General features: G+C 41.7%; 4 protein-coding genes across 4 annotated transcripts; 2 read left to right on the top strand and 2 right to left on the bottom strand.

Moving 5' to 3' along the window:
• Positions 1–85: 85 nt before the first annotated feature.
• On the top strand, positions 86–1,698 carry OSCP1 (Organic solute carrier partner 1). Its single transcript, XM_017074959.4, has 2 exons — positions 86–308; positions 691–1,698. The coding sequence occupies exons 1-2, from the start codon at positions 170–172 to the stop codon at positions 1,533–1,535; spliced, it is 984 nt and encodes a 327-aa protein (XP_016930448.3). The 5' UTR covers positions 86–169; the 3' UTR covers positions 1,536–1,698.
• Positions 1,616–4,371, bottom strand: Smyd4-4 (SET and MYND domain containing, class 4, member 4). Its single transcript, XM_017074958.4, has 3 exons — positions 3,786–4,371; positions 2,597–3,720; positions 1,616–2,324 (listed from the first exon to the last, which is right to left on the bottom strand). Exons 1-3 carry the CDS (start codon positions 4,047–4,049, stop codon positions 1,988–1,990), a joined length of 1,725 nt encoding a protein of 574 aa, XP_016930447.1. The 5' UTR covers positions 4,050–4,371; the 3' UTR covers positions 1,616–1,987.
• A 289-nt stretch (positions 4,372–4,660) lies between these two features.
• SkpB (SKP1-related B) lies at positions 4,661–5,664 on the top strand. The gene is made up of 2 exons (XM_017072499.4): positions 4,661–4,943; positions 5,007–5,664. The coding sequence occupies exon 2, from the start codon at positions 5,010–5,012 to the stop codon at positions 5,493–5,495; it is 486 nt and encodes a 161-aa protein (XP_016927988.1). The 5' UTR covers positions 4,661–4,943; positions 5,007–5,009; the 3' UTR covers positions 5,496–5,664.
• A 205-nt stretch (positions 5,665–5,869) lies between these two features.
• On the bottom strand, positions 5,870–6,478 carry LOC108008752 (uncharacterized). The gene has a single exon (XM_017072650.4). The coding sequence runs from the start codon at positions 6,361–6,363 to the stop codon at positions 5,992–5,994; it is 372 nt and encodes a 123-aa protein (XP_016928139.3). The 5' UTR covers positions 6,364–6,478; the 3' UTR covers positions 5,870–5,991.
• Between the last annotated feature and the right edge of the window lie 14,889 nt (positions 6,479–21,367).

Raw genomic sequence — 21,367 nt, 5'->3', positions numbered from 1 at the left:
TATTTCGGGCATGTATTCCTAATTATTTTCTGTGCAAACGGGGGCCGGCAGTCCGCACGGAAACCGAAAATCCAATAACGAAACCCAAGCCTTGCGTGCTCCACGAAGTCTTCGGCTTACCAGTTTAGTTTGCAATCGCCACCCGTGCCTTCAAGTTGCCCGCCGAATCATGGCCCTTTTCAGTCCGCACCAACTGTCGAATCCCCGGGCAAATGTCTTCATCCTGGTCAACTTGGGATGCGAGATGCTCTACGTGATCGACCAGCGTCTGAAAGCGCAGCAGATTGCACATGACAAGTCGGTTCAGGGTAAGGAATTCCGTGAAGTCAGAAACTACGACCACAGAATAATTTAAATATTTGAGCTGGAGGATGTCCTTGAATTTCGCAAATTGCCCTTTGTGTTTTGCAAAGGTTAAAGTGTACTTAATTCAAGTACAAGATACCTCTTTTGAGTTTCGAAACTTTTCAAAATTGTTCTTTAATAAGTAATTAAGCTGGACCCTTACATTATTCATTAATGATTTATGATGATGGAATTTTTAAAATTTTAAAATAATACTTAAATAAGCTCCTTTTCTGATGTTTGTTAGAAATTCTAAAAGTATGCTTTAAACTTAAAAAACTTATGAAAATTTGGGGTTTAAAACATACCTAAGATTAAAATGTTTGTATATTAATTATCCTACAGTGATTCATGATGTGACCACAGTACTGCTCGAACCAAAGTTTATAGACTCTCTGCTGAACGGATCGAAATCGAACAATGGCCAACTCCTGACTGCCGAGCATTGCAAGTTTATGCTCAATGACATAGCCACCTGCTCTTTGATGAGACTCGATGAGCAATCCATGTCCAAACTGTGGAACCTGATGACCATGGTTTACAAGTGGCAGTTGTTCGTGTCCCGCCATCACTACCACCTGCTGGAGATTACCTTTCGGCATTTGGATGCGGTCAACAGGTTGTATCCGGATGCCAAGCGGCACATGCTGATTGACTTTACGAAGAACACGCTTCTGGACTTTTGGAACTCCTGCGGGGAGGAGGCGCAGCTGTCCATCTACCAGACAAATCGGGCCTGGCTGCAATGCTTCAACACTAAGATATCGCTGCTGATTCGCATGGGCTTCCAGGCCATGGACGGGAGTTTCTTCAAGGAGGTGGATGAGGAGTACTTCACGGACTACGTCCAATCAGCCGGTGATAATATCTATGCGAAGAGTGCGGAGCAGCGGGAACGGCAGCAACGCGAGCCCAACAGCATGGATCAACTGGCCGCTCAGCTGAACATAGGTCCACCGCAAGGCGAAGATCTGCAGCCCATCAACGCCCGCCAGTTCCAGCAGCAGTTCGAGCAGACCTTCAACAATGTGCTTTTTGATGATCCAGCAGCCAGTTCCTCTGCCTGCGAGTTCGTCCAGCTGCAGCCCATGACCCCATCTTCGGAAAAGGAGGCGACGACAATGATGTCTCGGGGTGGGGGATCCTTGCTGAACAAGAATCTGCTCGACTTGTACAGCAAAATGCCTTAGAGTCAAAGCAGCTACGTTTAGAAAATATTGTATTTCTTGTTCAGTTGGTTTTTGTAAATGAATTATAAAAACGCCGTAAGTTGCATAGTTCTCGTTTGTTTTTGTTTTGTTTTCATCGAAGACATTGTTGTGATCAAAAAATAAATCAACGTTAGAATTTTGAGCTTGCGACTTATGTGAACAACTGTGAAATGTGTGGTGGGGGCGTGTGGTGCAGGGTAAAATAGAACCAAAGGTCGAAATGTACAATTACAAATATAAAAGTTAAGGGCGTGCTCCTCATCGCGCTGCTGCCTGCGCTACAGACTTATGGCAACAACATATATATAATCAATTACTCTTCTCATTTTGTGTGTCTCGCTTGTAATACGCTGCCTCCATTCAAAGTCAGCAAAGGAAAAGTTCGTCCGTGTTGGTGATTGTGGTGTTGGTTCTCCAGCGGCAGGATCCGTTTACATCTTCGCCTTGAGCGGCACTGCGTCCACCATGATATGCAGGGCCATCTTCAGGCACTCCTCCGCGGAGCTGATCTGCTCGCACGGATAAGCTGCGCCGTATTGCGTGAGAAAGTCGCAGTACTTCCGGTAGTTGCTCACCGCAAAGTCGTAGTTGTAGGCGCCCAGTGACTTCATGTCCGTGTCATCGGTCACCGACGGCACTGTCGCCTTGTGGGGCATCCGCCCGAAGGTGGGGTAGTCCAGCTCGCAGCCCTCGCACTTGCAGTCGAAGCGGTACTGCATGGACAGGTTGTCTAACCGCTGCTGCTTGCTGAAGATGGCGAAGTGAGCGCTGAAATATAGGATATTTATTAGTATTTATATCTATCTTCAGTAGGAGCGGGTGAGGGACAATCGAGTTATATTCTATTTTAATCAAATGTTACATAAGTTATACGAAATGAGATCGAAGAAGAAGAGGATATGTAATAGCCAATAAGTTACCATTAACTGTGTTTTAGGCCATGCTTGGATAATTATCAGTGAAATTAGTGTTAGGCTATAAATCTATATTAATTAGGCATACATAAAAGTCTTGCCCCATCTTCTTTGGCTTCCACTCACCCATAGTTGTCGTAGAGCACATTTCCCGCCTTAATTGGCCGCAGGACAAACAGATACGCCTTGGTACCCTCGTATATCCTTAGAGTATTGGGCGCACACGAGTGATTTAGCAGCGAGAGGAAGGCGTACGCCCCGGACGAGTGCGTCTGGTCGTCCTTGGTCTCATTGACTTGCTCCACCAGATCGATGCCGTGCATATTCGAGGGCGACGTCTGCAGGTGCCGGAACAGCAGATCCGTGAAGAAGTTCATGCCTTCCTCGCCGCCCAAGTGGTCCTTGAGCGGTGTGTATTCGATTATAAAGTGCTTGAGCACGGCACAGACCACGGAGCGCTGGAAGAGATCGGAGACGGAGCGCAGGTGCTGGTTGGTCACCAGTCCGTGGATGGCTCGATAATGCTCCTGCGGCGACAGCTGTCCGTAGTCCAGGTCGAAGGCGCACTTGTGCTGATTCTGCGGCTGCTCGCAGAACGCCATTAGCTCCTCGATGCTGGGATAGAGATCCAGGGCGGCCAGCGTGGTGCGCAGAGCGATGCCGTGGATCTTGTTGAACATGCGGTGCAGAAAGTCAATGATGGGGCACTCGAAGCGGTGATAGGTGGACATGGCCCGTTGCTTGCACTCCTCGGAGCAAAACATGACGGAGCAGCAGCTGTCGCAGGGTATAAGGGTCAGGTAGTTCTCTCGCTTACAGGTGCCACACCGGATGTACCGCATGGGCGGCAGTAGAGTGGAGCAGAAGGGCTGCTCCACGGCCACCAGATCACCAACGACCAGATCCCTATTGCTGACCACAAAGCGACCCTCGTCGGCGGATTCACGTAGCTCCAGGCAGTCGGCGATGTACGGCACCTGGGCGTGCGAGTCAAAGCTGAGCTTGAACTCGTAGGGCACCACATCCGGCGGCTGCTGATCGAGTAGCTGCTGGCAGTCCCGTTCCCGCTTGTCCAGTTTGTGGCTTAGTCTCGTCGGATAGTTGGCCTTCCTGGCCAGCTCGATATTGGCCAGGCACTCCCGATAGCGCTTCCATTCAAACAAAACCGCCGACCGGTTTGCATAGCCTATGGACAGGTGCTCCGAGTTAGGTTCGGCATAGCATATGCTTTTGTTGTACAGCTCCAGGGCCTGGAAGGGATTACAGGGGTTAGTTAACAAGTTAAGAGGGGATTATCTTTGGAGGAGGCTTTTACCTGAAAGTATTTCCGGTTCTTCAGCGAGAACTGCTCGTTTCCCAGCATCCGGAACTCGACGCTCCGCTTGTTGCACTTGTCCTCTCGAAGCGTTACGTTCAGGAAGATCTTCTCCATGTACTTGAAGTCAATCAGAGCCCGCTCCACGAAGTCCACCTTGCGGTGGTTCTCCTTCAGCTCATTGAACTTGCCGGATATGATCCCGATGAGCTTCCAGTCGCTCAGCTTCTTCACCAGATCATCGCTCACGTCGTACACGTCCATCTCTTGTGCGGGGGGGATAGTCCGTCCTGTGGCTCCTGGAGATTTCTCCGGATAGGATCTGATTGGTTCGGATCCTTCGGTTCGGGGTCCGCGTGTCGACGCCGCCGCCTGTTTTTTTCAACCGGAAAATCGGTTCGTTTGGCCCACTGCCGGTGCCGCGAATTCTTTAGCTGGCGCAAGTGCTGACCGCTAATTTGCAATTTCACAGACAATTTCGGTTCGGCAATATTGCGATTATCCACAGGGCGATTTTAATGTTATTTTTTGCCAATCCGCTGGAAGCAGTGTGGAGTGTAGCCTGCAAATAATTAACCCTGCATCGAGCGAAATGCACTAAAAAATACCGCGAGCCAATTGCGTGTGTTAGCCAGGACATGCACCTAAACGTTTATTGTAAATTTATATGTAAAAAATTTTGTATTCTTATCTCAAAAGTAAATAAATAAAAAAGGTAAATGAGTGAAAACAAAACAAATGAGCTACGTTTTCCAAAATATGCTGTTTGAGGCTTTTCTATGTCAGATAGCTTTTTAAATCAGCAGTGTATACACACCATATGCAGTTAATGGCGGTAACTTTGAATTCTCCTAGGGGGGTGCACACACTGGCGGCAAAAATTCTTCTTTACAATTTCCTCTTCCTCTTCTGACAGAATTCAAGTCTTTGAATATTTCGGGGAATTATTGGCAGCCAAGTTGTTTGTTTAACCATCGCCCTGCTGTCAGACCGGCCGCCGCACCAGTTCGGTTCAAGTTGAAGGCAAGAGAATATTATTTTTAGCCAGTAGGCCACAGCTAAGTGTCACCCGTGTTCTGTGTAAAAATTTTGTTTGGCTGCGACTGCAAATAAATCAAACCGATTTCGTATCAAATCAAGAGAACCACGAGCAGGAAGGTATGTAAAAATAAAAGGGCGTGGGCCGAGTTATGAGTTAATGGCCGCATCTGATTTCTGCAGAAAATGCCCATCATTCGGCTGGAGTCTGCGGACAAGGAGATCTTCGATACCGACCAGGAGATCGCCAAGTGCTCGGAAACGATTCGCACCGCTCTCGAGGATCTGGGCGATGAGAGCGACAACAGCATCCTGCCCTTGCCGAATGTCAACTCGCTGATCCTGAAGAAGGTGCTCCACTGGGCCACCTACCACAAGGACGATCCCATGGTGGCCGAGGAGGACGAGAACAAGGAGAAGCGCACGGATGACATTTCATCCTGGGATGCCGACTTCCTCAAGGTGGACCAGGGCACCCTGTTCGAGCTGATCCTCGCTGCGAACTACCTGAACATCCAGGGCCTGCTGGACGTCACTTGCAAGACGGTGGCCAATATGATCAAGGGCAAGACGCCGCAGGACATCCGCGACACCTTCGCCATCAGCAACGACTTTTCGCCGCAGGAGGAGGAGCAGGTGCGCAAGGAGAACGAGTGGTGCGAGGAGAAGTAATTGGGCGCAACTGACTTTCTCATCGCAAGAAGCTTTAATGTGGATTCCTTAGCTAATATTATGGAGTGCTACAAAAATCCATACTAATTCGTTTCAAATTGGGTTGTACCAGGATTTTGATGCACATTAAAATATGAAATATGAAATAAATGGAACATTGCAAATATAATTTATTTCTTTATTATTAATGTGCCAAAAGAATATTTGGTTGATTTATAATTTTTCAATTTGCTTGAAAAGAAAAACAAATCGGGTATTTTTGTTTTCAGGCCAACTTCATTATCCATTTAAAATCCCACATCATACGAAATTTATCTAATTTCGTTGTGTTTATTGACTGCCTTATAGTTATAAAACTTTTAATACAAATGCAATTTTTAATAGTGTACAAAAATATTTATTAAATATATAAACAAATGTGCAACATTGATGAAGTTTATGTCATATACAGAGAGCATAACAAAGGAATGTGGATTGATTAACCTACACACATGTTTTAACTAAAAAACCTTAGAATGAACTCCAAGAATTTGGTCACGACAGATATCACCAGATTGGCTACCACACCCAAGATGGTGAAGCCAAGATCTATGATGTCCTCAAACTCGAAGGAACGCAGGAACCGGAAGACGAACAGTGCGACCAGCACCACCAGGACGGGTTTCACCAGGGAGATCAGGAACCGGAAGGCGAAGAGGAGAGTGTACCACGTAATGACAAGAAGCAACACGTAAGCGATCAGTTCACCCAGGTCAGTGGGCATGGACACGTTCTTGGAGACGAATTCGTAGAAGACCGTGACGGAGGACCCGTCATCCTGCCAAGGACTTCTCTTCGGTCTCATATTACTGCAGCTTTCCTGTTCCATGGTTAAGTTTACTGTTCTGAAGAATCTGGCAAGGCACACTGATCGGTTGGCAGTTAAATAGATTTCATTCACAAAATTCCAATTGCAAGATAATAATCAAATCTCCAAAATTGCGAAAATCAGCTGTATGTAGTGTGACCGCATTTCGATCGTTGTGCTGCAGCCCTGCAAGGTGAGGAAATTGCAAGGTAACCCATTTTTAATAAAAGTTTTATTTTTTTACATTAAATAATTTAAAAAAAGATAAAAAAAATAGTTAGGAATTTGCGTAAGCTATATATATTTTATTTCGTTCGTTTTCTAAGCCCTTGGTTTTTGTTCCACAAAAAAATTTGAATTGAAAAACATTTGTTGAATTGTGTTTCAGTGTAAAGTCTTGATTTCCTGGACAACCTCTAAATATTTTAAAAATAACGAGTAACCATGTACATAAACTAAAAAGACAGCATTTTCCGTCGTACCATCTCGCTCCGCTAGGTGGCGCCCACGTAGAGTTCCCTCATGTTTTTTAACATCTTGGAACCAAATAAATGGATTACTTATTGCAATGTTAAAAAAAATGTTTGACAAACCGAAATATCTTACTTTATTATTGTCCATTGTGCCTTTAACTTTAGACATAAATAATAAAGTAATGCGTTTGTTTTAATTGATATAACAAAAAAAACTTTAAGTGGCGAAAACCAATCTCATCAAACATTTAAACATTAATAAATTATTAACATATTTTAGTTCCTATTCTGTTTGAACCCAATTTAAAATGTAAATTAATCTTTAGTGTTTTTTATGGACACAGGGAAAAATTAAAAAAGACCCCTTTAAATTTTAAAGTTAGCTTTATAATAATAGTTTATCAATAAATAATAAATGTATTCATTACGATGACGAACGAGCTTTTAATTAAATTTCTGCTAATATTTAATTGCACCATGTTAAATAAACCACGCAGCTAATTAAACCATTAATGTGAACACATAATTGGAGTATTTGTAAGTGGTGGCTTGGATTTTAAATTAGCGTCCATTAGAATCGGCTTATTAAAACAAACGGTTATCGCGTATTAATTACTTTTCTCAAGTTTCCAGCAAAAGTACATGAACAACTTTCTTTCAAAGTGCAGTGAGTTAAAGGTAACCTGGCCATAAATTTAAATAGCGACCTTTCAACTTCGGTGCTGTGCATTGAACTGGCTGAAAATTCCTCAAAACCCAGCAAATCCCCAGGGAATAACTGAAAAGCGAAAGGTAAGTGGCAGCCTGTAACTGATGCCACAAGTGAAAAAAAATAAAACACGGCAGGCGAACAATAAGTAATTTCCTTTTCCTTTCTGCTCACTGGGTTCAATGTACTGCAGAGAAAATCGCAAATTTAATAGCAGTCAAATTGCTCAGCCAGCGCACAAATTTGAATAAATGGCACCCTAGCAGGATTTTTTTGGAAACTCATACGATCGGTGAGGTGCCTAAATCAAAAGAGCCAGACCTCAATTACTTAGGACTCAAGGCAATTTCCCCGAAAATTTAGTTTCATTGTTCTTCCTGTCAACCGGTTATTAGCTATGCTCTTTGCCACACAGCTTGTCCAAAGCAAACTTCATACAAATGTACATGGGACAGCGGACAATGGGCAAAAAGTGCAAACAGATGTCCAACTTGGCTGCAGTTGCACTCTGGACTAGAAACGAAACTTCAGGGAACTGAACTCGACTTGATGCATCTGACAGGCTGACTTTGACACAAAGCCCGGGAGGACAGACGGTTGCGTCTATAAATAAGACACGACCCAGTACCATGTGCTGCCAGTGATGCCCACGAGCTGTATAATTCATTAAGCTGGCCGCACTGTTCGAGCTGAAATAAGGAGTTATCGAAATATGTGGTGGGAGATTAAAGTACCTTAATAACTTCATTAACCAATTCATAAGACCTTAACAAATAGTAAGAAATCGATATTAAGGACTTGGATATCAGAAAGGTTAGGAAGGCTTACCATGTTAGGATAAGAAATTAGAATTGGTTCTTTATTAAAATGAATAAAATTAAAATGGTTTTGATGTATATAGTTTTTAAGGTTGTATAAGCTGTTCTTTAATAATATAGCAGAATTTATCTTTTGGATGCAGATTTAAAGTTACACAAAATTCTACAATGTGAAGGGGAAAACCTATTTCTCCTAAGAGGAGTTTACTAGAATGAAGTATTCTACTTAGATCAATTAAAAATTTACATCAGAGTTATGTTATGAGAGAAAAACTTAACATTTGGAATGAAAGCATATTTTAATTGAATACCCTATAAAAAGTTTTTTTTTTTTTACTTTTAAACCCGATTGAGGGAACTATCCCCCTTATCCACCCGTGGATCCACGCCAGTTTTAGACCTTATTATAATAGAGTTCCCTAGAGATTTGTTACTTTAGCCCTTTTATAGCTTTCATAATAGATCCGAGTTGTCATCTCTGCCTGCTGACCCAATGCGGGATGGTGTGCTCCTCTGTGTTTGAGGGTGTTGTAAGTGCAACAACTGTGTCACGCCTTGTTTCTGGTAACGACAAAGTACAGAATAGTACGGAATATACAGAGTGTACAGAATATCTCGTTCGGCGGAGGACGGAGACAGTTTGCCAGAGCCAGCTTGTTATTATTTCTGGCTTTTGTTGCTGGCTTCATAAAAGTGCTCTGTTGTCCACGTGTGTTGGAGTGTGCACGAGCGTTTGTTTGTTTGTTTCTGTGTTTCTGTGTTTGTGTGCTTGCCTGCCCGTCGCTTCCTGTTGCTCGTTCGACTTCTGCCCCAGCGTTTCCGCTTCCTTTCATTTGCCATTCCGCCCATGCCGCCTCCTCTCACTGCCCCGCCCACTTTCCATGTGGCATTTTGTTACTCCTTGTTTCGGATTTGCTTTGCTCTGCGGCTATTTGCCTGGCAAATTCCTAGAGACCCCTAAATATTTAATACGCTCGCACCAGTCCAAAATATATATTTAAAGCGCTTAAAAGGACCAAAAATCCAAAAACCGATTGGCTAGGTGGCTGTGGGGAGTGTTACTCCTACGTGTGCATAAAAATGCCATCTTCCTAGGAAACACAATCTGTCGCTGACACCTGTCGCCGCACTTTCACTCTTAGAGCTAAAACAATACAGCACACTGGACAAAGAACAGCATGAGTTGTCCATCATCAGTTGAGTTCTAAAATAAATGTTGAAAAATACCTTACGTATTTTGGAGTTTGTCTAAATTAGTCCAATTATAATCAAACAGGTGGAAACATAATTTTGATAATTTTAATCATCATCAACTTTATGTTCTTAATATTATCAGTAAACTCTTTCTACCAAACGTATTCATTGTTTGGTTGTTGCTTTATTGATTACTTTTCTTGTGCTGTTGTATTAAATGGCTTTAAAACACTTCTTTCCAACGATTTTGCAGTATAAAAAATGTGTTCAATAAAAAATGGCGTTAATTTGGTTGCAAAAACTTTATTACCTACAATGGAAACGTAAATAAAATAGTTTGCTAATGATGTCCCTTAACATAAACGTGGAACAACTATTTTTTTATCAAGGAAAGGATTTTCAGTAAAGATAATAACATTCAATAGGTTTAATATAATGCTTTTTTGTGATGTTGTCCCTTAATAAAAATGTCATCAATATTGTATACATTTTTTAGCAATGAAAGGGAGTACCTTTTGTAAATGCTGATTATTTTTCCATGTGCTCTTGCACTTTGACTCCCCCGACTTAACCCACTCCACCTGGACGAACGACACGTGTCAGGTGAAAAGTGCATCGGATGGGGCAACCGCAACTTTTGCAACTCAGAGCTGACCTTTTCGCGGTGGAACTCCTCGAGTTGCGAGTCTCTGATGCTGTCATCTGCCGGGGGCAAAGTCATTTGACATAGTCAACTGGTTTTAAATTAATGAGCGCGCCGAAAAAACGCGAAAGAAATTGCTTTGAGTCTTGGGCGAGGAGTTGCCACGCAAGGTGGCAGGAAGCAACAGGTGGAAAGGTGGAAAGTTGGAAGGGGGAATGGGTTCTCCACTAGGAGGGGGCCGTAAAAGGCCACTCGAGAGCCTTCGAGGGCCTAAGCAAAGTTCACGCTTTGCCAAACTGCAGGAAAAGCCTGCCTCGCCCCCAAAAGAAAAAACACCCGGCGGACATAGGAAAGTTACAAGAAGCAAAAGAACAAACAAAAGGGCCCAAGCCCAAAGGATAAGAGTATCCTTTTGGGCTTCGACGCGCCCCATGGATTCACCAAATCATTTGACCATAGCACCAAAAGGCCTTTATCCGTTCTTTAATGTCAGCGCGTTATGAAATTATGGGCTAAATGAAATTATTCGCAAATAAAAGAAATTGTGCAGTCAACGAAAATCATTTATGTACATTAATTTTGTACTTTTTCTCCTTGTTTTTTCCTTTTTTTTAATATTTTCATTCAATTTTGTGCGCTGCCACTCTTTATCCCGCCTGAAATATCAAAGGTGAATCGGTGGGTAGTAGTTTCAGCCGGAATCGGATCCAGGTGAGGGATTCCAGGTGGGCTCTGCCGTGTCAATTCAATCAAGCCACCTGCCCGCCGAGACGCCACCATCCACATTTCCTTCGCCAACTTAATCTCGATGTTGTTGGCCTCGTTGTTGTTTGGTTATACAAAATGAGAATTTATTGTACGGCACACATAAGCTGACTATAATAAAATTTCAATTTGCCCGACAAACGATGTCGTCGACACTCGTTTCCTGCATAAAAGGTGAAGAAGAGGCACAAAGCAATCGCAGTTCCCCCGGCCAAAGTGTACGCAAATATCGTTTATGTATTAAGAAATATTCCATCGTGCGTTTCATATACGTTTATTGCGATGCGAAAGTTGGGAGTCCCTGGACAACCGTCCACAGGTGAAGGTTTCATCTCAATCAACTCCAGTTTTTGACAACTTTTCTATTCACTGTTTTGGGGAATGCTAAAAGAACCAAAACTGAATGTATTGAATGCTCGCAGCAACGTAGAAATGAAAGTGATTCTTTCAGAACCAGACATTATAACACTATGTAACACCAAAGAAGTACCTCAAAGAAGACTTAATGTATTCTGTTGGCTTTGATCTTATATAATCCCTTCTAAGAGCATGATTATAATAAGGAAATGACAAAAAAAAGGGCGGTGGCACAAATATTACTTTAGTCCCAATTTTGTGTCTCCTTAAGGCAAAGAAATGATTAAGTTAGTTTAAGTTAGGGTTTCGGATTTTGCAGAGTTGCATAGAGTTGGCTCATCTTGGGTATTTTTCGAGGTACCCAAATAAGGGTATTATTTTGTAACACAGTGTAATTATCATGCTAAGCCATTAACATTTTCCTACGACCACGTTTATGCCAAAAATGTTGATTTTAAATTTCCCTTTCGTATTTTACCAGGTTATCCCGTTGAGCATATGAATCCCGCTTCTCTAATTACTGCCAGCGGGAAGTGACATTTACAAAGTGAGCGGAAACACTGGTGGGTATTTCGAATGTAAAGTTGGCAAGAACTCTTAAATCGCTTTAAATCCCGCCTGGTTTTTCGCTTTTCGTTACTTACCAAGAACTTAGTTTGTAGGATATGAAAGGTGTTTAAAGTTTTCAGAATGTCTTATAAGCGCTAATTGGTGAAAAACACATTTCTTCGTAATCTTTTTTTTATATCTTAATGTAGCTTATAATTATTATGTGACTTATGCTGAATAAAAATATTATATAAATATGATTTACTATGGGGAATCGTTTTCATTATTATAATCGCTATAATGGTTTTTTACCAGATACCTTATGCATCCAAGTAGAGTAAGGCATATATCTTAAAATCGCTTTCGGGGTTGGGGGCGTTAAACCTCAGAGCACCTCTATTGATATGACATTTGACGGTCGGCGGCTTCAAGTCCCCAATGACGTCACCCAGGAACAATGGAGTAGGAAGTTGGGAGTAGGGAGTTGGGAGTTGGGAGTAGGGAGTAAGTGCGTCGGCGGTTGGACGGCGGAGGTCACGTAAAACTTGCTCGTTAAAAATTGACGATGTGCATCAGCGCGTGGCGATGCGGACCCTTAGACACCCTTAGAGGTGAGAGTGAAAGCGTCGGGATCCAGAGATGGGCTCAGTTCTGTTCGGTATGGTAACACACGTGCCTCCGAGCACTTAACCCATTGACTGAGCGACCACCTTTGCGACGAGCATTTATCGGAAAATGTATTTCAGCTGGCGGCATTTATGACTTTTTAAAGCCGTCGCCCTCGCCTCGGTTTGCATCATGAAGCCCATAAAAACAGTCGGCCGTAATGTACCAGGGCCGAAGCCAAGCGTAAGAGCACCCAGAGGACATCCAGCATACACTTACGGGGAAGGGGCTACGGATACATACATATATATGCGCTCATATAAATATCTAAATGTTTTGCATATTTTTCAGCCTTCGTTCGCTCAGATATAAATACGTAATGCATGTCAGTTTGGTTTTGCGCTTTGATTTAACAGCGCTGATTTATGGCGGCCGCGCTGAGAAGTATGCTATGCTATGCGGCCGTATAAAAAGTGCGCATAAAAATCAAATATAACCCACGGCCACAGTGAAAGCGGATTTAATTAGTGGAAAGCAGACGAAAAGTGCGCTGCACACTGTACGCTTCGCTGGCAAGACGAGATTAAATGGAATGGGATCGGATGAGATGAGATGAGATGGGATTGGATTGTGGGGTAGGGGTACAACGTATACGGCGATGACGTTGGAAATGATAACGATGATGCCTCTGCTGCTGGGCATAACCATCAAATCGCCCACGAAATGCGTCTGAAATTGAAGGAATATAAAGTTCAAGTCTGCCTTAAAAATCTTTATGCCACAAATCAAAATCGATCCAAAGGGCAAGTAGATCATTTCCAGGTTATTCACATCATCCCCCTCTACGCCTATCCCATATATATCAAATTAATTTGTTGACCGGCAATGAAATAACTTTGACAACTTTTCTTTTCTTCTTTTTTTTTTTGGGATCAAGGGAAAAAAGTTTAGCGGCCCTCTTTGGCACTTGCTAATTGAGTTTGCCCGAGTTTCGTAGGCCATGTGGGACCCCTAAAAAGATTGTTGCCGTTTTGCCTGTATTATTGTCGCCCGACTTGTCAACCTTTTTATTTGGTCCAATAAACCAAATGCCAGCCTGTATGCGAATATTTATTTGTATAAATACATGTAAATATTTGTGGGCTTAAAGTAGAAGGGACAGCTCCTGTTATTTTTGCCTAACACAACATTGCGTATACGCCACGGGAACACCTGAATCAGTGGGTTTTGTGAAAAAAAACGAATAAAGAAATGCCAGTTCCCACGTGTTTTTCCTTGTTCTCGAAAGAGCATTTCATGCTAATGGAAAACCCAATGTTTCTATAATATAAATATGCATAAAAAACATTGAGGGGTTGGCTGAGCCAAGTCAAGTACTCCTCCACTTAAACGTATTGCATCTGTAATTCTGTCTATGGGTTACTTAGGTATTCCTTTTTTTTATGAGAACCATATGTGGGGTTTTTGTTCTGCGATTTTCCCATGAACTCTAAGCTGACCCTGAAAATGCTACTCTCAAAATTTCTCTGAAGAATTTAATTGCCAAAATTAATTACCGAAAATGCTTTTTCTTCTAAATTATAAATAGCCCAGGGAGCCGCATAAACAACAAACGCGCAAAAGAAGTGAGATAAACAAAAACAGGACCAACTCAGGTTGTTGACAAAAAAAAGGACACTTGAGGGGGAGTTTGAAAACGTCGCCGTTTTGCGTTGTTCAAATATTCATGACAAGGCGGCACAAAGTGCTCAAGTTTATTGCAATGAGAACAGTAAACGACGACGGCGACTGTTGCTTTCCCCTACTTTCTACTTTCTCCCCTTCAGCCGACTCTCTGCATCTGTCGCCTTTCCCGAGCCTTTTTGGCATATCTTCTTATGAAATATGCCAGTAAACAGGGGCTGACAAAATGATTTCAAGACTGTCAAGTGTCCGGGAAAATCCTGGCATGAATGACATCAGTTCGCTTTGGCCAGGTATCTGTGGGATGCAAAACGCAGTCCTTTGCTTTCTCCTTTCTTTCCTGGACTGGCCAAGACAACTATTGCATCATACGCAAATGCTGACGCATGCACTTCGACATTCGACTTTCGACTTTCGACTTGCGACTCCAGGCCATGACATCACTTTACACGCACGATTTGTGGCAAATGCCGCCATAATTTCTGCCCAAAACACAACGCCCCCTCCCGTGATTTTCCGGATCTGGAAAAGCCAACTGGGATGGGGTTCTGGAGAAGGGGGAGGCATCATCGAGTGGGCGCAGGATGACCGAATGCAAGAAGATGGCGACGACTTCCGCACAAACGGAAGCCACATTCCGCTCTTTTGCTTGCGACTTGCCATTGTCAACGCTGTATTCTTGGCCCACACGTATACACACGGACGCACACACTCGCACACACTTTTTGGCCAACATCCAAGAGCTGAACACAAATTTTTCGAGTACAGTCAGCAAAAAAGCGCATTTTGGCATGGCAACATGGCAGCTTGGCGAACTCAAAAATCCCACGAACCCATTGGCCGGCATTTTCGGCATCAGCACACCTTTATGGCAGCAATTAGCAGATATAGATACAGATACATCTGTAATATAGAAACCTTTCGATAAGTTGTGCATGCAAAAAGAGAGCCAATTATTATTTTTTTAATTATTTAACTGATTTAAGTACAACTTGATAGTGTGAAAACGTGCTGATTAAAATTAAATTGAAACTGAAAAGGATACCAAAACCAATTGATACTTATATAGATCAGATAGTGTGAAAGTGTGCCAATGTGCCGATATAGATACAGATACATCTGTAATATAGAAACCTTTCGATATGTTGTGCATGCAAAAAGAGAGCCAATTATTATTTTTTTTTAACTGATTTAAGTACAACTTGATAGTGTGAAAACGTGCTAATTAAAATTAAATTGATTCTGTAAAGGATACCAAAACCAATTGATACTTATAAAGATCAGATAGTGTGAAAATGTGCCAATTAAAATTCCATTGATACGGTTAGGGATACCCAAACAGAGATACATTTCAATGAAGTCTAAAGCTGTTTCCGCTGAAAAATGCAAATGCCCAAGTGAAACCAGCGGCGGTCAGCTGTAATTATAAATATTTGCTCGCCAATTAACCGGAATTCTCATGCCTGTGAGGGGAGTAATTCCCTCAATTAACGATGTTGCCACAGTCAACAACTTTCCCCGAACTATGATTATGTAAGCCACTCTCAAATGACATCAGGTAAACCGGAAATTATGCCCCTATGGCACTTTGTTAAATGTTTCTATGGTAATGGAATATTTAATATGTACTATATAATACTAGGAAATCCTAAATGTTATGATTGCAATTTGATTTTATTATTTATTATAGTAAAGTCTACTTTTAAGTTAACATATATAGTATATCTTTATTCATTCATTTTTAGACCGTTGTCATGGCGGCATAAAGAGCTCGGTTCAAATCATATAAACGCCTAATGAATAAAGGTGTCCCTGGGTTCCAGGAAATCCTGGTAAAGTGGGCTATTAAAACAGTTAGTGTTTGTGGCCAACTGAGCAGTTGACATCATACACATACCGCCGTGCAATATACGCTATAAAACTCTCTGAATGGAACAATGGAGTGGCCGAAAAAGGGGTGGAATTTTTGCGGGGGGCTGCATATTTGCCGGCAGCATTTTTGGCGGCAAACGCCTACGCGCGCCATTGTCGTTGGCCCAAACCACCAACCACCCACTATTTCCACCCCCCTCGATTTCCATTTGTCCTTGGGTCTTTGGCGTTAGTGTTGGCCGATTGGGGCTTGAAAAATCATTCATTGAGAAAGTGTGTGTGTGTGAAAGTGGCTAGTTGGCAGTCAGAGGGTCGTAGAGATTTTTCGCGTGGGCGTTGCGTGCCTTTTGTTATTGCTATTATTGTTTTTGCTGCTGCCGTTGTTTTCATACTCCAAATATTTGTAGTGGGTAAAATTCTTGTAAAAGTACTACCACTACCACTACGAATGGGTCTATTGAGCTTCTGGCCCTCTCTCTATTACTAACTCAATCCAAGCCAACCGTCTCCCCCTTGCTCGCCATTAAGTTTCGTTTTATGACAGTGTCGCTGGCTCTTTTGGATGGAAACAGTTGACGCAGCAGCAGCACTTTCAAAAAAAAAAAAAAAGAAACGAATATAAGGAAAATTCCCAGTGAGCGTGGGCGTTCTAGTTTTTCCAAACTCCCCCGCTGGCCCCACTGCGGTTTTTCCTTATTGTGTATGCCTGTCGCGCTTTGCTGATTTTTCTTAATGGAATTTATGCGAGTGTGAAATTTATGTTTGTGCACAGATAGAAAACGCAAAACTATTCTTAGTTTTTGCTCCGGCGGGTGGAAAAACACATACACCATCTAAAACCACCCACTGAGATTAACTGCAGCGTGTGCGGAAATCGCCAACGCACACTTGCCGTAATAATTCAGATTGGCATTAAGCCGCCTTCCTGCGGTAACCCTTACATGTTCATTAGCTGTCAGTCGAGGCAATGAACCACATTAAAAAGGGGCCGGTTGCATGCAAGAGCCAGCGGGATATCGGTCGGCTGAGACATGCATAATACTCGCTAGTACTCGCTATGCAATCAGTTATGGATATTTACTGGCATCCTATTTTCTGCCTTTGCCCACACTCACATCCCCATATTATGTCAACGGATGAGTGTGTGGGCGGAACAAATGGCTTTTCAATCAATTGAGCCCAGCAGTTATTGCACTTGCGGGCCCAAAGGTTGCATCCTATACTAAATATTACTCATCCGACCCGTTCGCCACAAGAAACTTAGCGGGGTTCATTCATATATGCCGGTCGGTTCAACTTGTGCGCCATTGACTGGCAAAACGCCCTCGAAAAGTCTTGTATTACAAATGGAAAATTCTTGACTTCTGCCAAAAAAAAAAAAGAAGAAAGACCAAGAAACAGGGAGGAAAAACCCCTTTGTCAGTATTTGAGTTGGACCCACATGGCGCGGGTGTATGTCTTTGGCTTATTTATGATTCAGTTGATAAATAAAATAAATTTCATTTAAAGACCATTTCAGCTTTATTGCCATGCACAACAAGAAAATACTTTGTAAAATAAAGGGCTTAATTGTTAAAACTTCCCCCCAAACCGTAATAAACTTTAGGTGTTGCCCAAGAAATAAGTAATTTACCTTTAAAATATTGAACTTTCCGGAAAAGTTGAACTTAAATTATATAAATTATTGGTTTTAAAGTTTATTGTTTAATAATTTTGTTTGATTCATACTTATTATAATTAATCACATAGAAGATATTTATAAAATTACTAATCAGCTCTTTTGTCAGCACTGTAGTGATTTTATTATAAACTTGCCTAAGAAATAAGACAACTAAATGAAGGAAAATTGTAATACATGGTATAGAATACTTTTCTATAAAAAATAAACTTGTAGATTGTAGATGGTTTTTTTGTGTGCACTAGCTATTTGCTCCCTTAGTTTGACTCGTAAATAATATTTGCCTGGCGAATGTTAAGTACTTCGCCCCCTAGAGTTCTGCCTTCCGAAATCTGCAATCGACAGACTGTCGTTGCATTCAGCGGCGCAGCTGACGCGATTATATATTCAATGGATTGCAAACTTGCCGTAAGGTGTTGCACCTGATAATCCTTATGTCAGGGTAATTGCATAAGCAGACATAAGCCTTTCGAATGCCCGATGCGGCCTCTTGCGGCCTCAACTCGTTCAGCCGGAAAATGTTTCGGTGGGCGAGCACCACGGGAAAAGGCTGCAATTCGGTAGGATCCCGAGGAACGTTGGCCCCATCTGAAGTTGAGGCATGTCGAAGATGTGGTAACACACGAACGTGAGTGTGCTTGAAGGCCAATCAGCTGCAGATGTGGTGTGGTTAAAAATAATGGTAGAGAAACTGTATGGGATAGAGTGCATAATGATTATAGTTGACTAGATTTTGGTATTACCACGATCTGAAAGACATTTGATAAGATTGTAAATAAATTAGTTTTCATATACTTATACTATATGATATTATAATAACTATAATACAATCTTTCTAAGTTGCTCCACTGTGCATCTGTTTTCTGGCCCACTCAATTGCGAATTTATGCTCGGGACGTGTGGTCCAAATTATGACAAACCGCTGTGAAAGTTTCAAAAAGCATTTTCAGCACACACTTAGCGCTCACCTTTCCGACCCCCTTTTCGCCCACTTCTGGGGAAATGTAGAGAGAGTGAATAGCAAAAAGGTGGAAAATACCAGCATGGTGCACGTGCCACTTTAGTTCACTTCAAAATGACTGACCACGCCCACTCGCAAGACTTTGGCTTGATTAAAGTGCGAACACGGTGCGGAAATGTACCGAAAAGTATGGAAATTTTCCCGGGATAGTACGTCAGTGTGATGTCCGGTTTTTGGCAGCCCCATTCCCATAATTAACGTCTATGTCAACTGGTCTTCTGGCCAGAGACTACTCTTCGTTTCGCCGGCTCAATCTCTCTTCTCGCCCTTTTGGCTTGTGTGAATGGAATGCCAACTGATGCATTATCTTGGCACTGAAAACAATATTTGGTTGTTTTTATACAAGGAAATTTAAGAAAATAATTAAAGTACTTATCATAGGACATTGGATTTTATATACAACAGTGTTTTTAACATTCGGATCTCAAGGAACGATAAAACATTTATCTAACAGAAATGTTAAAAATCATATGTTACTAGAATATTATTTTGCATACAATAGGTAGTATGTGTTGTAATCATCTTATTTAAAGTCTTAAAGTTTTCATTTTGGGGGTGACACAGATATATCTGAAACTAGGTTGGAAAAAACGAATCATTATACATCATATTATATGCACAACAGTGTTCCTAACATTCGGATCTAAAGGAACGATAAAACATTAACCTAACAGAAATGTGAAGAATCATATGTTACTAAAATACTGTTTAACATATAATATACATATACATAACATATAATAATATAATAACATGTCTACTAATCATTCTACTTAAAGCTTACTAGTTAAATTAAATTCTTAAGGTTTTTATTGTGGGGGTGACACAGATATATCTGAAACTCGGTTAAAATTGTTATTTAAATCAATATAAATTCCAAATAATTGAAAGAAGAAAAAGATTTTGGGATCACCTCTGTTATCTTTAAATTTTAAGGAACAGATATATTTAACGGAATAATACTTTGTTGGAATTCCTATGTAAATCTATACAAATTTCAAACGAAAGAAAAAAGGAAAAGATTTTGGGATCACCCCTGTTATCTTTAAATTTTACGGAACTTAAACATTTTCATGACAAGATATTATAATGTATATATTTTAGGTATTTCGCCTGTGATTAAATTAGTTGTTTTTACTTGGAACCCTTTATGGAATGTGCCATATTGGACAATGGTTTTTCTGTGTGCACAACGGACAGAGCTCGACCACTTTCTTTCCGGCTTTGGGTCCGGGATTAGTTAATTTTGAGATAATTCGAGTGTTAAGCATGTGGCGCAGGGCAGCCACAGCACACAATTGCAGGCCCATTCCCAATTAGTTGTCATTATGAGGACCGCTTGTACGGTCCTCGCCTGGTGGTGCGTCCTGCTGGGCAAAGGACATTCCTCCCGAGCGGACAAAGGATGCCAAAAGTGTGTCGCCTGCAATCGGAGCAGATGAGCGGATGAGCGTATGTGTGTGATAAACAAGTCTAATTAAAGCTAACGAGATTAGGACGGACCAAGACGCACTCGAGCACAGTTTTGGGCTTAATTAAATCCCCTGTCAGTTCGTTCTCAACTTGTCAATTAGCCGGTGTTAAGTCACAGCATTAAAATATACGTAAATTTTGTCTATTTTAGAAAGCCTTCTAAAAATACACACATGTGTAAGTGCCATTTTATTCGGCTTTCTAGCAATGCAAATAGGTTGATGTTTGCCTGGGAAATCGATCAACGGATTGGGCTGCTTCATAAGCGGTGTGGATTTAGTGGGCGGAATTCAACTCCCCCGCAAATAAAAGTCTAAAAATAATCGAACCCTCACACATATGTCAATAAGCGACAGGCGTTAAGACTCTTTTTATACTCGCAAATATCTGGTTTATAAAAGTAAACATCAAGTGGAAATGGACGACATAATCTGCTGGATGAATTGGGGATAATTTCCGAGGGGGAAAAACCGGTGGAAATTGCTATAAATTCACAATTTTATTCGCATCGATCTGAAAATAAATACATAAATGGGGTATTTCTCTTTGTGATAAATGTAAATAAATTGAAATTACTTGTTTACAATGGAAATTATCCGTTCAATTTGCTGTGATGTACATTCAACATTCACTAAAAATTATTTTTTTTGTCGAATTAACCCATTAATGCAATTTTATCATTCTCAAATAAAGGTTGTACTTACTTACCAATTGTCAACGAACAAAATATTTACTTCAATATATCAATTGTCAATGCCAGGCAATACATATTCTTTAATACATTGTTTTTAATGAGGGGCCATTACATGTTTAATGAGCTGGGGCTCGAATGACATGATATCTTGGCCAAAACCCAAGCTCGATTTTCGCGAGAAATTGAAATTCAAACAGGCGCCCACGTAGCGAATGGTAAACATTTGCTTTTAATGATCTATGTGCTTAGTTGGAAGTTGGAGAGAAGTAGGGATAGAAGTAGGGATAGGATAAAGGGGGTTGAGAAACGGGCTCGATGGGCGTGTGTGGGCGTGGCAGGTGACATTTAACCGGGCCAAGTGAATTATGTTGTTTGATCTTGTAATTGCTTTCCGTTTAGTTTTTGGCCATTGATTCGTCAGGCGGCCAGGTCAACGGACAAGTTTCGGTGGCAGATCGTGGGCGTTGTTAATTTATGAATCCACCGCCCA

The sequence above is a fragment of the Drosophila suzukii genome, chromosome 2R, assembly GCF_043229965.1.
Source record: "Drosophila suzukii chromosome 2R, CBGP_Dsuzu_IsoJpt1.0, whole genome shotgun sequence".
Classification (NCBI taxonomy): domain Eukaryota; kingdom Metazoa; phylum Arthropoda; class Insecta; order Diptera; family Drosophilidae; genus Drosophila; species Drosophila suzukii.
Note: the sequence above shows the minus strand (reverse complement) of the source record. Positions and strands in the feature narration are given on the sequence as shown.

What these genes read in the sequence shown, in the direction of transcription:
- OSCP1 (XM_017074959.4), top strand. Translation starts at nt 170, where the DNA reads ATGGCCCTTTTCAGTCCGCACCAACTGTCGAATCCCCGGGCAAATGTC. An exon ending in ACATGACAAGTCGGTTCAGG is followed by an intron (nt 309 to 690) that starts GTAAGGAATTCC and finishes ATTATCCTACAG; the next exon opens with TGATTCATGATGTGACCACA.
- LOC108008752 (XM_017072650.4), bottom strand. Translation starts at nt 6,363, where the DNA reads ATGGAACAGGAAAGCTGCAGTAATATGAGACCGAAGAGAAGTCCTTGG.
- Smyd4-4 (XM_017074958.4), bottom strand. Translation starts at nt 4,049, where the DNA reads ATGGACGTGTACGACGTGAGCGATGATCTGGTGAAGAAGCTGAGCGAC. An exon ending in AGAACCGGAAATACTTTCAG is followed by an intron (nt 3,721 to 3,785) that starts GTAAAAGCCTCC and finishes AATCCCTTCCAG; the next exon opens with GCCCTGGAGCTGTACAACAA. An exon ending in GTGCTCTACGACAACTATGG is followed by an intron (nt 2,325 to 2,596) that starts GTGAGTGGAAGC and finishes CCTATATTTCAG; the next exon opens with CGCTCACTTCGCCATCTTCA.
- SkpB (XM_017072499.4), top strand. Translation starts at nt 5,010, where the DNA reads ATGCCCATCATTCGGCTGGAGTCTGCGGACAAGGAGATCTTCGATACC.